At 30.8% G+C, this 16,059-nt stretch overlaps 1 protein-coding gene across 3 annotated transcripts in view; it reads left to right on the forward strand.

Annotated features, from left to right (window-relative positions):
• LOC143072656 (G protein-coupled receptor kinase 5-like) overlaps positions 1–16,059 on the forward strand; it is a 30,283-nt gene that overhangs the window by 1,379 nt on the left and 12,845 nt on the right. For 2 of the 3 annotated variants that reach the window (XM_076247702.1, XM_076247703.1), the window contains exons 2-8: positions 1,040–1,135; positions 1,985–2,097; positions 8,958–9,089; positions 11,399–11,476; positions 12,581–12,684; positions 13,678–13,770; positions 15,472–15,676. In XM_076247702.1, coding sequence (XP_076103817.1) covers positions 1,040–1,135; positions 1,985–2,097; positions 8,958–9,089; positions 11,399–11,476; positions 12,581–12,684; positions 13,678–13,770; positions 15,472–15,676 — 821 coding nt within the window. The remainder of the gene's footprint in view (positions 1–1,039; positions 1,136–1,984; positions 2,098–8,957; positions 9,090–11,398; positions 11,477–12,580; positions 12,685–13,677; positions 13,771–15,471; positions 15,677–16,059) is intronic. The other variant, XM_076247704.1, reaches the window with a different exon arrangement.

Below are 16,059 nucleotides of genomic sequence, written 5' to 3' on the forward strand. Positions count from 1 at the left end.
TTATTCTAAATATCTAAATACATGTAATTCATTCTGTTTGAGAAAAGTTCAAGAATTACATGTATATTTATTCACCTGCATGTAAATGTACATGTACATGTACAGTTTTTGTACAATGCGTAAGCCCATGGTTTTATAGCTTATAATATTTATTATCATGTAAGCATGGTAAAGGTCAGATTGTAATTAACCATTTGAGGTTATACATGTATATACTCCCATTAATTTACATGTACATTTTGTAGAAAAAGCATGCCAAAAATTGAAATTTATATTTGTTACTCTTCTGTTACTGTATTAATGGAGATAATGACAATTACATTTAAGCTGATTTGAACAGATGTTTATAAGATAAAAGAAAATTATTTAAATGTACAATGTATCAGCAACATTATATTTTATTAAAATTAAAGAAGAAAGGTAAAAAATGTAATGCATGTTAAATGGCTCCTTCAGAAACTGTCACACAAAGACCTAAAAAGAGATTAAATGTGAACAAATGAATTTAAAATTATTGTATATCTATGATAGACATACAATTGAAATTTAGTGATGGCAAAGAGCGCTTCATTTACCACAGAATATTTGAAATCAATAAGAATTGAAAAAGAGGGTTTATACATAAGGGTGAAATGGTTTGAATAACCTGAAAATCATGGATGCAAGTTTGCCTGATGACATTTTAATATTATCATATAAACAATGCATGTTTTTCTGATATATATAAATATATTACAGTTTTTGTTAGATACATGTATTCATCTCAACATGTTCATTTATGAGAAACATGTACATTGTATACATGTATGTTTTGATAAAAAAAAGGTGGCAAAAATCTTTACAAGCAAGCAAAATACTCTAGTGACCACTTTCAATTTTAATAAACATTGTTTCAACTTTTTCTTATTGACCTGCAAAACATGATTTGTGCACGAAAACAGGTACATTGTACATGTACATGTAAATATTTTTAAAATGTAGTTATTTCAGCATAGCCAAGGTTATAAAAGTATTCAAATATTTATCATATTCATTACAGGGGGAGGAGGAAAAAGAAAAGGAAAGAGTAAAAAATGGAAACAGATACTGAAATTCCCACACATTTCAAAATGCTTACACAAAAAAGATGACATACGTAAGTAAAGCTCTAAATTGCTTTGTTAAATTTCAGTTTTCATGTCAAAAATAAAATCTTAATTGCATACATGTACATTTATTGATTAAAGAGCATAAAAAATGTACAAAATGGGATGGTTGGGGAAACTTGGACTGCAACCTCTCCACAAGTCATCAGATTTAATGTCTCTATAAGCTCCACTTTGGAAAGGTTATAATGTCAGTTGGAAGAGACAAAGCATGGCCATATTTCTATTACCCAGTATCCTTCAGGGGGTATTGATAAAGAAGATGGTTACAGGTACAAATGTATGTTGAATGTAAGTTTATTAGATGTAGGAACAAAACTTTAATATTGTTATCTGGTGAGCAATTGAGTTCTCAATAAATTTCATATCAATGCAAGCCTGACTAGATTTGAAGGATACCCTAGAAATATTTTGGTACATCTTACATGTACAATATTATGTATGTAGGTTTTGATTATACATATGCATGTACCCAACACCATGCAAATAATATTCCTGTCCCAACGTTAATGTTGTCTGTTTGGGCAAACCACATTTGGAACTGACAGGAAGTAGCAAATCCAATGAGGAAACAACTTTGCTCTGTGTTAAAGAGCTTGGGTCTTGTAAGTAAATGAATAAATTTATACAGTTCCATTACTAAAAAATGTTTCATAGCAAAGAGTTTTAAGTAGATTAAAAATCATGGGTATTAGCAAACAAATATGGTTGTAATTGATGGAAAGGCCAGGCCAGGGGTGTTAATGTCAATTAACGTAATTATGTTGGGTTTTATTTGAATTTCTTAAATAATGAATAGACCACCTCTAACTTCAAGTCTTTAAATTAATTGATTTCAGATATATCCTATGAGTTTTTAGTGGAGCAGCAACCAATAGGGAACCAGTTATTTAGACTATACTGTAGCACCAGGCCAGAGCTTGCCAAAGCCATCAAATTCCTTGACCAAGTGGTAAATATCTTTCTATTATAATCACAACCAAAATTTCTACGAATGTACATGTAAGTGTTTTTTAAAGAGAAATCGGTGCTCTGCTTTGTCTGTTTTTTTCCAATGCTACATGTACTTCATTTTTGATTTTAGGGAAACAGGCTATTGGACTGACTTCAATATTAAACCTGTATTATAATTCTATGATTTGACACACTTCAATACACATGGTTTCTGATTACCTGTGTACATGTACATGGAAGTTGTTTATTTTGTGTTATGTCATTGTTGACACTTCCTGTAGTCTATATGTATAATTTGTAATATAAATATTATGTTCTATACAGCCTGCGCTGTGAAGCATAAATGTACCCAGCTTTAAATTTCATCTATGTTATTTTATAACCTATCAGATACTGGTTTGTCCATTGTCAAAACACAGGCAATAAACCTTAAAAGAGTATTTCACTGGTTTTATGTACAATTTATTGATAACATGTACCTTAACAGGATCTTTCTTTGATATTCATATGCACATGTAATAGTTATCAATAAATATCAAATGAAGAGAATGCTTTAAAGTGCACTCTAGATAATATCATGCTCTTATTGAAAAATTAAATATGGGTTATTTACATGTTAACATCCTTAAAGGCCCTTTAAAACTCAGGGAATAAGCTTTACAGGGGCTTGGTAGCCAATGCTATTGAAAATGTGGTGGGTTCCCTAACTTTTTACAGATCTAGAATATTCCCATATGGTCCATGCCAGATATTCACATTTTGCCAGTTGGGCTCTTGGAGTGGAAATATAAAGCTTGTTCTCTAATTTTAACTGTGCCAGAACAATAAAGAGCTGTTGGTCATAAGATTACTTCGTGGTATTTTTGTCCCAATGTCAATGTACAATCAACTTGTATCTTTTCTTTCTACTGATATTTTTATTAAGAAATTTTGATAACATTTGAGTTGTACTGGACATTTGGGTTTTTCAAAGTTCTGCAGCAATGCAATATTTCTGTTTGAATGTTGAAATAATTTTAGTTTTCTGTGAAGTTCTGAACTGTATACTGTAAATTCAGAAATTAGTGATTGCATTTATTTGTTATTGTACATGCATTTGATTTCTAAAGAATGGACCAAAATGCGAGATTAATTATTGCAATGCAAATTCATATTATTTTGACACCTGCTTAGTCTCATTATTCACATTTAAAATCCCATTCGATAATTTCTGAATTTATATAGTAAACTGATGATTGTAACGTTACATCGAACTCTCACAGTCCCACTTGCGGATTGTTATTATACTGTCCCAATCACATTTACAAAGATCTTTTATTGCTTGAAAAAAAAAACATAAAGTTTTGGGAAAGAAATCCATTTGAAGCCTTGGCCTATAAAGTCATTTGAAATTATGACCAATCCAGTGTGGGACATACAGACCAGAGTTAATCAATATGAACAGCAGTCATTGCACCATAGGAGTCACATTTTGTAAGAATAGATCTGTTTCAGTATATATGTGTTTGCAATAAGAAACTCAATGGAATTGCTTTTGCCCTTCAGTTGTGTACATGTATGGTATCTATGAAATACAACTCTTTTTGCAGTACAGTTTCTAATGTTAGTAATAAAATAATCTTTGTCTTGAGTTGATCACCATTTTACAACGTATCCCAAACTCTGTCTGAACGACAAAATGTCATTCGGTCAGACAGAACTTTTAAGATTTTTTGGTTGAATATATAGAAGAAAAGTTCAAATTTCTCTTTCGGTCAGACAAACCCTAAACATGCTAAAATAGTTTGGCACAGACTGATTTTTAGTTACTGTAAATTCAGAAATTATTGCGTGCATTTAATATTGCGATTTTGTCATTTTAGACTTAAATCAATTTTAATTTTTACGATTTGAGAGAAAAACGTGTAATTTCTGAATTGACAGTACTCTGAATAATGGTTCAACAATTTTTGCCTTTATTTGGTCTAAAGAATCTGTTCTATATAACAAAGCCCTTCTAATTTGACCTCATTTTTATTTTTCAACAATCCTTGTTCAGGTCATTTTTAGCTCACCTGACCTGAAAGGTCAAGTGAGCTTTTCTCATCACTTGGCGTCCGTCGTCCTGCGTCCGTCGTCTGTCGTCCGTCGTCCGTCGTCCGTCGTCCGTCGTCCGTAAACTTTTACAAAAATCTTCTCCTCTGAAACTACTGGGCCAAATTCTACCAAACTTGGCCACAATCATCCTTGGGGTATCTAGTTTAAAAAATGTGTGGCGTGACCCGTCAAACCAACCAAGATGGCCGCCATGGCTAAAAATAGAACATAGGGATTAAATGCAGTTTTTGGCTAATAACTCAAAAACCAAAGCATTTAGAGCAAATCTGACAGGGTAAAATGGTTGATCAGGTCAAGATCTATCTGCCTTGAAATTTTCAGACGAATAGGACAACCTGTTGTTGGGTTGCTGCCTGTGAAATGGTTATTTTAAGGAAATTTTGCAGTTTTTGGTTATTATCTTGAATACTATTATAGATAGAGATAAACTGTAACAGCAATAATGTTCAGCAAAGTAAGACCTACAAATAAGTCAACATGACCAAAATTGTCAGTTGACCCCTTAAGGAGTTATTGCCCTTTATAGTCAATTTTTAACAACTTTTCGTCATTTTTTGTAACTTTTCTAAAAATCTTCTTCTCCAAAACTACTTTGCCAAATTTAACCAAACTTGGCCACAATTATCATTGTGGTTTATAGTTTAAAAAATGTGTCCGATGACCCAGCCTGCCAAACAAAATGGCCGACATGGCTAAAATTAGAACATAGTGGTAAAATGCAGTTTTTGCTTTATATCTTTGAAACTAAGACATTTAGGGCAAATCTTTCAAGATTTAAATGTCCATCAGAATAAGATATATCCCCTCACAAATTTTGAGTTGAATCGGACAACCTGTTGTTGGGTTGCTGCCCTAAAATTGGTGATTTTAAGGAAATTTTGCAGTTTTTGGTTATTATCTTGAATACTATTATAGATAGAGATAAACTGTAAACAGCAATAATGTTCAGCAAAGTAAGATCTACAAATAAGTCAGCATGATCAAAATTGTTAGAGGACCCCTTAAGGAGTTATTGCCCTTTATAGTCAATATTGAACAACTTTTCGTCATTTTTGTAACTTGTATAAAAATCTTTTCTAAAACGACTTGGCCAAATTTAACCAAACTTGGCCACAATCATAATACTAGGGTATCTATTTAAAAAAAAAGTGTCTAATGACCCCGCCTACCAACGAAGATGGCTGACATCAGTAAACACATTAACAGGTGAGCGACACAGGCTCTTGAGAGCCTCTAGTCTTAGTTCCTAATTAGAATATAATTAGGTCAGCTTAATTATGGGTATTTATTTATCAATGTTTGGAGACCAAATGTGTTACTGATAAAAAGTTCAGTTTTCTAGATACACTTGTACCTGAAGTAAGTGACTGCCAACATATTAATAAGCTATACTCAATAAGGCAGATGATAAGTTTCACTGTATATATGAGCACATGTACTTATTTCACTCAAGTTGAATTCATAAATTGTTTACGCTGGAACTGAGTGTATATTTTATTGTATATAAATATAAGTATACCATTGACAATTATTAACACTTAACATCCAAGTCTAATAGAAGTGATTGTCAATTCCTTATTAATAATTTATTACCTTTCCTAAGTTTCATAAGTGACGCAGCTCCTTAACTTCACTGTATGTTGTGTATGGTACGTGGAAAAGTATTAAAATGAAATATATCAATTCAACTATTCGTATTTTGAGACATTTTGTTGTTATATCCTTTGAAAATGAATTAAATTTCTATGTTTTTTGGATTTAAAGGTTTAAGACACTCCTAAAATCACTTATACATGCATGGATTTAAATTTGACATTTATGCCATGTTTTTTTTATTTTTTAGAAAAAATTAACTTATAGCAAAATTATTTGTTCAAAGAAGTGGTCAAATTGATGTGTTTCCACTGAATTTTGAATATATATAAATTCTATATTTATTAAATTTATAAATATAGACAGGTGATCACAGGTGGTAACATTAGTTATAGGTCAATGATACAGCAACCAAATGATAAAAATAACTAAACATTATCTAAAGAGCAATAAACAGTCATCAACTATAGACAGGTGCCAAACGAAATATCAAGCCTTTAATCACAGTTAGTCTAAAAAGCATTTTCACAGTTAGTCTAAAAGATGGAATACTAATAAACTAAGACATTCAAACATATATGTCATTATCACCAAAGTATTCAATTGAAAGAAAAACATTAAGGTCAAGATTTTCCCAGGTTGTTTATGATGTCTTTAACACTAAGTGCATTTGTTTCTAACCCGAAATTTTGTCATCGATGACTATCGTTTAGTAAACGTTAAGCTGCTAGAAACAAATACATCGTTTAATAAACTTTATCGACCCCACGTTGTCAGACAAAAATAGATTACACTCACGCACTGTAAACAAACAGTTGAAAGTGCGGGAAATAAATAACCAGGACTTTGCGAAAACAACACGTGCTCGTAATTATTTAAACGACAGATGCAGAAACAAATTTATCGTTTACACTTCTCAACGATAAACGATCAACGACTACGCGACTATTTTGCGCGTACATCGTTTATGTGAACGATGTCAACGTTGACCAAAAAATGTAAGAAACAAATGGATTAAACGACTACGTGCGTAGTCGTTTACATCGTTTAGGTTAGAAACAAATGTGCTCTAAATCTGATGGTTGTTTGCTGATTGATAATTATTTATTTATTTGTTATATTTGGCTTTAAACTAGATTTTTCTGAGATCCATATTTTGTGTCAATTGTCTTTATGTAAATTGTGTTAATTGGCTTTGTGGCAATCTGATAATTCAATCCATTTTAAAATGATTTTGACATTTTGTTCTTATTTTGTGGTTTTGGTCAGTTAAAACCCCTATGGTGACCTACATGTATAGTCATCTACAGCCACTTGATTTGACTCTGATATATAGTTGTCTGATTGGAAGTTGTACCTCGTCACTTTATTCATGTATATGGGAGTATTAAACAATTTGGGGGGGGGGGGGGGGGGGGGATTTTCCCCTCCACTTTTTATCTCCATTATAAAAGTCACAAGCAAACTCAGAAGATGGAAAAGACGATGAAAACAAGCACAAACAAAATAATGATAAACTGTTGTATCCAAAATGCTCCAAGTTACCAAATTTTTAAGCAAGCGTAAAGTTACCTACTAGACTTGTTGATTTTAATTCATGCCTGGCATACTACACACTGGATTTTAGATACTAGGTTATACATGTATGTTTATACAGACTTAAAACCTTAAAAAATTAATTGGACATATTATCTGCAAAATGATGACCCTTCCTGGTGATCTATAAGATTAGAATCAGAAGTAATACAGTTCCTTTGTTTTATCAAGTACAAATTGAGCAAAGAAATCAAACAGGTATTCAGAAACATGCTGTGCGTGTTGTAGTTTTTGCTATCATTTCCATGATTTATAACTTTAGCTGTTATATACATGTAGATAGATATTAATGATATCCTTAATCTTATATTCATCTTAAAAAATGTAGATTTTTATAGGCACTTCATGTTACATTTTCCCATTAAATTAAGATAGGAGTAAGTAGGTAAAGAGATACTGATCAGGGGGAAAGCTGATTACTTGATAGAGATATTGCTATAAATACTTAAGGGTAACAGCTTTATAATTACAGAGGTTGGAAGTATTATACGTCATACCGCTTGCAACTAGTTGTACTTGTTTCATCCAAAATATCATTTATAATGATGGCTTTGTAGAAGAACTTGAAACATTTTTGCCGATTGTAATAGAAATAAGAGAAAGCGTTGAGAGATTTTTTATCACTGGAATGTTATTCCAATAATGTCTTAATTGTGATTTTAAGATAGTTATTGCTTACTTAAAATGGTTAATTGAATGAAAAAGACAGCATCTAAGTATAAGAATGTACCACATTTGGGGTACTAATTCCAAAAATTGAAAAAAGTTTGAAATTATATTTCGGCTTTATTGGGTCTGTTATTATTATTTTACAAAATTGTTATGGTGCAAATACTACAGAAAAATACTCCTCGATCAACCAAATACTAAATACATGAAAATTGGCAGGCTACCAAACAAGATATTTAAAGATTTTTTTTTTCTTGAATCTGAATAAAAACAAATGGTATTTCCTGTTCTCATTTTCTGTATACAAATTTTATAAATTACGCAGGTAATCAGATAAATTCACAAAGGTTTTTTTATCAAAGATTAAAGATTATTTTGTTTTTCGCTAAACATGCTTAATAGTCTGAACATGTAAAGTCAGCAGTGGGTCACTGACAGACAAAATATGTGTACATGATGTAACTTCAGTGCGTAAATTCAATTGTTTAAATTCTTTGTACATGTATAACTAGTCTGATCCATTCAAATTTATTATAATCTTTTGTAAATGTGACATAAGATTTTAAGATTTTTTACAGGTGACAAGTTCTTAAAAGAGCTTAAAAAGTTACGTGTTATGCATTTTTAACAACCAAGATATTTTCAGGGAGGTTGTTAGTTTAAATGGTGTTCAAGATATAATATTCAAACTTTATGCTTATATTATTTTCTTTGAAAGGCACTTACACATATTGGGTCTCTAAAAATATATGATTCCTTCACAAATAGTTAATATTATGCAGTGATTAACAAATAGATTGATTTGCGTGTGTGTGTAAAATCAAAATATTGCTAGGATCATAAATTAAAAAAGACCATATTAAATATACATTCTTATAGTTTATTGTGGAAACCTTTTTATAGATAGACATGTACATGGATCTGGCTGATAATGTCAAAAAGGGAACCCAGACAGTCCAATTGATGACTGCCCCAAAACCAAATGATTACCACCACAATCATTGTAGAACCATAATGAACTACATATTGTTGAAGGTATAAAACTAATGAAATTATTGTGTGGGTCTGAAATTTTCAATCATATAAGGGTATCATACATTCCAATAGGTAAATGGAAAACTTTTTGGATTCTTTGTGATCACCTTCTATAAGACCTTTATGGTCCTCTTGTATACTTGTATTTCACATTTCAATGGATCCTAAAGTAACATTTTCCACTTGGCTTGTTTTCATTTACCAATCAAAATGTATTAATCCTTTCCAAAATATTTTCTCATTTTGAGAATAAATCTTTTCAACAACTATTTAGATATTGAACGAAAGATGAAAGAGCTATTTTAATCATGGGTATGTCAATTTCAGGAATATTTTATGAATGTTTGAGACCTTTTTTTTCCTCATATTGATTTTTTTCTACCATATGTTCAACTATGAAAATTCCTTTTATTTTGCCTCAGGCAAGGACATCTCGTTGGTTTTACAATAAGTATGTCATGTCAAACAATATAGGACTACTACCTTCCCAAAACTGTTGAGGAAGAGAAAAAGATTTAAAAAACTTGATTTTTAACTTGAGTCACTTGAGGCCCATTTAACATCTAGAGGGAAAAGAAAAATGATTATTTTACATAGATCAGAGCAGACAATTTTTCTGGAATATTTCAAACAAAATTTTCATGATTTGATGTGAAAATGAACCCTGTTTTGTGATATTTGTACTAGACAGACCCAGTGTTTTAAATTGCATGCTTATATTAATGGTAACGGTCACCAGGAAGACTTATCACCAAACTTGGACACATTATCCCAACTCCCAGTTGTCTAGTTATTGCTTTAAGACCTGAATGTCTTGTGATAAGGGTAAATATGCTGTATTCAAACCCAAAATACCACACAGATGGTGAAAAATTGCAAGACGTTCGATTCCTAATGCAATGTATACAGAAATGTACAGATGTATTCTTTTTGTGTGCATTTATTTTGAGCATGAACACTAAAGAAAGTTACACTTTGTATTGTAATTGTGAAATTTTTCTTATGTATTTTTTCTTATAAATTGAAGTGTATATATTTAGTGCATGTATAAAACAAATGTGCATTTGTTTTTATCGTTCTCTTAAGGATTGAGATTAACTGGTTTACATCTCTCCATAAAATTGGAAGTTACAGCTTGAGATATCACACCAAGCTTTATTTGGCTATTCTCAATCACATTATCACTTTCTTCAATTTTCGTCTCCTCTATATATGCTTCTCATTTTTCAAATGTCGTGCACATATATATGATTTTTTTTACATTTTTCTTTGTAAGTTTTAAGCCAAAGGCTATTAGCTTTTGATTTATAGCACCAAGCTTCATCTAGTTATATTATGCAGTGCAATACCTATTTTAATTCCTTCAATTTTCTGCTTCCTCTCTGCCGAAAACTTCATTTTGAAAAATTAATGTACATGATCAAGGTCAATATTCTTTTGCCTCTGTATATATCACTTTGTGGGTCCTTGATAGGTAACAATGTATGTTGGTGATGTTGTATCAGAAAATTTTGTCTTATTTTCTCAGCAGCAATAGGTCATTCTTTTTTCATGTAGAGGGTATGATTAATGAGCTCATAGTATTGGTTTGCTGATTTTAATACCTGTTTTTAGCAGAGGTTCATAAATCAACAAACATATCAGACATTTTAAGGGTCAAGCACATGCTGATTTTATATCAAATTCATGAACATGTATATCTTGTGTCTGACAGTGTATTGCTGTAATTATTGATAAAAGTAGCAAAAGATCCCCATTTAAAATGTCCATTATTTCAGGAGGAAAAATGTTTAAGTATATGTTTATGCATGTAGGAAAAGGAAAATTAACATTTAATGTTGAGCTTTTCTTATTGTTCATTGACAGTTACTCAACGCCCATAAAATTTTGTTTAAAGTTAGTGTATTCTTTATTCACACCTAGGCCTTTAAAACAAAGATAACAAACATAATGTGATGTTAAAGGTCTTATGTCTTCATTCTCACTATATGTTCCGGTCCTAAATATCATTCACAATGAAAATTTATGTTTTTTTTTCATTTAAGAGGTGGAAAATTGAAAGTTATTGCAATTTGGTCATTAAAAATATCTGATGCTAATATATTCCAAAAAGACATACCTATATAGCTTTATAGTGATTGTTTTAACTATTTTCATTGTGATAATTGCCATTAAATTCTTATTTGAATTTTAGCTAGAAACTGGGACAATGTTGGGGCTTTATCTTAAAAACTTTATGTATTATTGTAAGTGTACATAAATGAATGAATGGATGAATTTCAAATCTGTTTATTTTATTTTATTTGTAGTCCACATTTGAAGTCAGTCCTGCCGAGAAGAGATTAACAGATGCTACTTCTATATTTGACAAATATTTAGACACAAAGGTATGTTTTTAAATTTGAAAAAAGCCAAATCCAGGAATTTAAGAATTATTCATTTCCATTTCTTGTCTAAAAGAAATGCACTACGAAATAACTGTGTTTTCAGACCTAAGAGTTATATCAAAAGAAATGAAAGATGAGTTTTTATAGAAAAAGAAAAGGATGTTTCATATTTATTCCTTATTTTTGAGGAATTTTATATAAAAGAATATTTTCAGACCATAAATGCCACATTAAGAGACAACATAGTATCAATGTATATCTGAATCTCTTAGTTTCTGCAAATGTAATATTGCCCCCAAAAAATATATAATGTTATAAATTTTCCAAAAATGTTTGATACATTCTGGTATTTCGTCAGAAATGTCAAAATTATTTGATATAAAAAGTTTGGTGTTTCACCAGAAATGTCACTACAATTATTGAGGTTTATAGATAGATGTTGATATTCATAACCTGTTGTTTATTGTTAGCTGATATATTACTTGAAACTTAAAAGCCAATAAACTGAAAATAATGGGTCACATTTATATCATTGTTTATATCATCTTGTATCACATGTTCAGTCTCTCCAGATTGCAACTGCATACAAGTTTAAAAGGCAAATCACAATATTTTTGGTAAAATTGTTGTAAAAGTGAATTCAGACTTTTCAGCATTTAAGGGAATCTTATTATGTACATTGTACATTGAAATAATAGGTTTAACCCTGCCACAATTTTTAACCTGTCCCAAGTCAGGAGCCTCTGGCCTTTGTTAGTCTTGTATGACTTAATTTTAGTTTCTTACGACGTCCATTATCACTGAACTGGTATACATATTTGTTATGGGGCCAGCTGAAGGACGCCTCCGGTTGCAGGAGTTTCTCGCTACATTGAAGACCCATTAGTGGCCTTTGGCTATTGTCTGCTCTATGGTCAAGTTGTTGTCAAGTTGTTGTCGCTTTGACACATTCCCCATTTTCTTTCTCTATTTTACTTGAATCTTTGTCCTTGCAACACTGAAATGAGACATTGCTTCCATATCAGTTTTGATGTTTTTATTAGGGTTGCAAGATAATTAGGAGGAAATTTATTAATAACCTGTATGCTTTCTTTCTACTTTCAGTCTCCGGACTATGTTAGTCATTTAAATGGCGTCCAGGTCTCAAAAATAAAGGAAGCCATTGCAGATAATAGTGCTAATAAGGACCTTTTTACCTCGTGTGTTGAGTAAGTATGACTAGTTAAGGCAGTGTATCCCAAACTCTGTCTGTCTGACAAAATGTCAGCCAGAAATTTTAAATAATTTTGGTTGAATATATAGTAGAAAAGTCCAAATTTCTCTTTCGGTCAGACAAACCCTAAAACAGTTTGGCACAGACTGTAAAAACATATTTGTTTTATAGATAAGGGCTAATCAGATCCTTTATTAGCTGAACATTAAACATTTTATGAATTTAAGGAAAGATAAATTAGGACCTTGCAGTGTGATGTCTGTTTATCTGTGTACAAAAGCATAGACAATATAGATATAAGAAAACATAGTATGAGTGCCAATGAGGCAACGCTTCAAACAAGTTACAATTTGTAAAAGTAAACCATCATAGGTCAAAGTATGGCCTTCAACTTGGAGCCTTTGCTCACGCCAAATCAAGTTGAAATGAAAATATTAAACCCATGATGGAAAAGTTATAACCCTTTGGTGATCCATACATGACCTTTTTCAAGTCAAAATTTAACTGTAATTTTCCCATGCCAAACATTCATGTACCTCTTTTTAAGAAAGCTTTATATTATTTCTGTCCATCATTGCAGTTAACATGGTTAACTCCCTTTGTAAATATCTTCATGATTATTATATTGGTTTATTGTTCTTGACCTATACATACTTTATATGGATAAAAAATATTTTACATAAGTTATGATGAGAAAAAGACTGGAAACAATCTTAATTAAATAGCAAGTAACCAAAAAAATGATAGCATTGGTAGGAGGAGGCAATTGAAGTCTTATCTACTGAAGACTGTACGACTCAAAAATACATTAATTTATACACTTTTATTGTCTCTCCATGTATTCTGACCATAAACCATGCTTACAAGCCCTTCGACTTTCTGTGCCCCTCTACTCTTAAATTCTAGATATCAAATTCTGAACCAGTTAAACCTACATTTAAATGTAATGTGCAAACTTAGATCTTATTTTATGATTTATTTCCAACAGAGCTGTGACAGAGCACTTGCGGAGAGATCCATTCTCAGAATTTCTAGAATCATTGTTTTTTAAAAGATATCTGCAATGGAAATATTTAGAACAGTAAGTAACACAGTGATTTAAAAAAAAAATAATCCAATTAAAATGCAGATCCTGAGTTCAAGCTTTGCTTACATTGATTTGTAACCATTTTACTTCCTGATCTCGTAATTATTCGAACAGCCAATGAAATTTCAGCTTTCAAATTTTTGAAGGTGTATATTTATCTTAAAGAACCTGAGGATCCCAAAAAGGCTTTAAAACAGAAAGTAGAATGGGGGTTTATCAGATCCTTGTAAGCAAAGCTTGGACACAGGATTTGTATTTTAATCTGATTGTTATAAAAAACATGTAACAAGTTTGTGACCATGGCTGGTGCAATCTCTGTTATAAACCTTTCAAAAACATGACTTTCAATAAAATGAAATTGATATAAAATTGAACAAAATAAATATTCAAATGTTTACAAAAAATTCCACTTATATAAATTTCTGCATATTGGCTTGTGTAATTTAAAACTTTAAATTCACACTTTTCTTTTAAAAGGTCATTAAACATACATTATGGTATTTGTGCCAGAAATAGAATTTACCTACTAGGCATGACAAAAACGGCTTACATAAAAAAAAAAATGTTCTTTCCATTTATAAATATTTACAGGTGACATTGACGATCCATTACATGAACAATAATATATATTGATTTTTGGTAATAGGATATACCTGTCAATATAGATTGGAGCTTTTACAGAATTCCCTAATCTGCTAATTTAAATACAGTAGAGAATCAGTTTAGAGATGAAAATGTGGACTTAAATGTCAAAACTGTCTCGCACCTGTTTGCTAATACCATATGACTTGTAATATTAATTAGCTGTTAGTATCTCCTACTGTGATTATATTGATTAGTTTACCAAATTGATTTTTTGTTTGGTAAATGTGTCGATTGTTTTTAGGACAACTGTTGAAAATATAGATATACATACATGTATGTATAAGTTTTTTGGTTATTATTAGGATAGATATATAACTAAAGAAAAGAATTGTTATACCACAAATAAAGAAAACAATAGATATCCATGTATTTTATAGTTATTTGGTTACTATTTATAGGATAGATATATAACTATAAAAGATGGATTTTTTTGTTGGTTAATGTGTAGATTATTTCATGAAAACTAGAAAAAAATAGAATACATTTATAAATCAGTCTTATCACACACTTGTAGGATTGATATATTGATGAAAAAAATATTTTTAGTATCTCCTCTTAGAAATGTGTACATGAGAGCAAGATTTTATTGTCATTGTTTTCATTTTTTTTTTACAAGTGTTTACATAGAAGTTGACTATAATTACCCAATCTTCTGAATTTGGACTGTCAGAACAGAAAGTATGAATACACGTTTGTTTTTTTCAGTTTAATATTGAAACCATACCAATTTGAGATTTTGTCATTGATTTTGAATATGTGCAAATGTCTGAACCATGAAGATAATTTGTTACAAGATGTTATGTGCAAATATGCTTTATGGTAAGACCTTGGTTTATATTTAAATTTGCCAAAATTATGTTTAAAATGGTCAATTTTATTACATCATAATGACATAACAACTGATATTTGTGTTCTAAATTGTCAAGATTATGATATTCTTTTCAATTATGAAAAAGAACCCACATAAATTGTAGCCATGGATAATTTTTTTTGGGGGGAATTTTAAGGTTTACATATAAACTCTTTTCTGACTTATTTCATTTATTTCAGGCAACCTGTAACCAAGAACACGTTTCGTATGTACAGAGTGTTAGGGAAAGGTGGCTTTGGCGAAGTATGTGCTTGTCAAGTACGAGCAACTGGTAAAATGTATGCATGTAAAAAGTTAGAAAAGAAAAGAATAAAGAAGAGAAATGGAGAGAGAATGGCTTTAAATGAAAAGCAGATTCTTCAAAGGATAAACTCGAGATTTATTGTAAGTGTTGTTTCAGAATATTCACAGTTTTTGTTTTGCCTGCTATCAATGTCTTCTAAATATATTCTATTCTTATGTCAATAACATGTTAACAATTGTATAAGTTTGATACAATCAAAAAGGAAAAAGGCTAGACAAATCATTGTAATGGCCCGCCGCTATAAGAAGGGGACATTTAGTGGTACGTTAACCGTATGATCGTCTTTCCTGCATTCAATTTTATGTAACTGTAACACAATACTAAGAACAAAACTTAAAAAAACTTCAATTGATATCAAATGCTGTCAAAAAGTATTTACGAATATCATAAGCAAGCTTTGGTGAGAGCATTGGTGTCCTCATGCATATTCTTCTTTTAATTAAATATGAATAGATTATGGTCT

Source organism: Mytilus galloprovincialis, chromosome 4, assembly GCF_965363235.1.
Source record: "Mytilus galloprovincialis chromosome 4, xbMytGall1.hap1.1, whole genome shotgun sequence".
NCBI classification, from domain to species: Eukaryota; Metazoa; Mollusca; class Bivalvia; order Mytilida; family Mytilidae; genus Mytilus; species Mytilus galloprovincialis.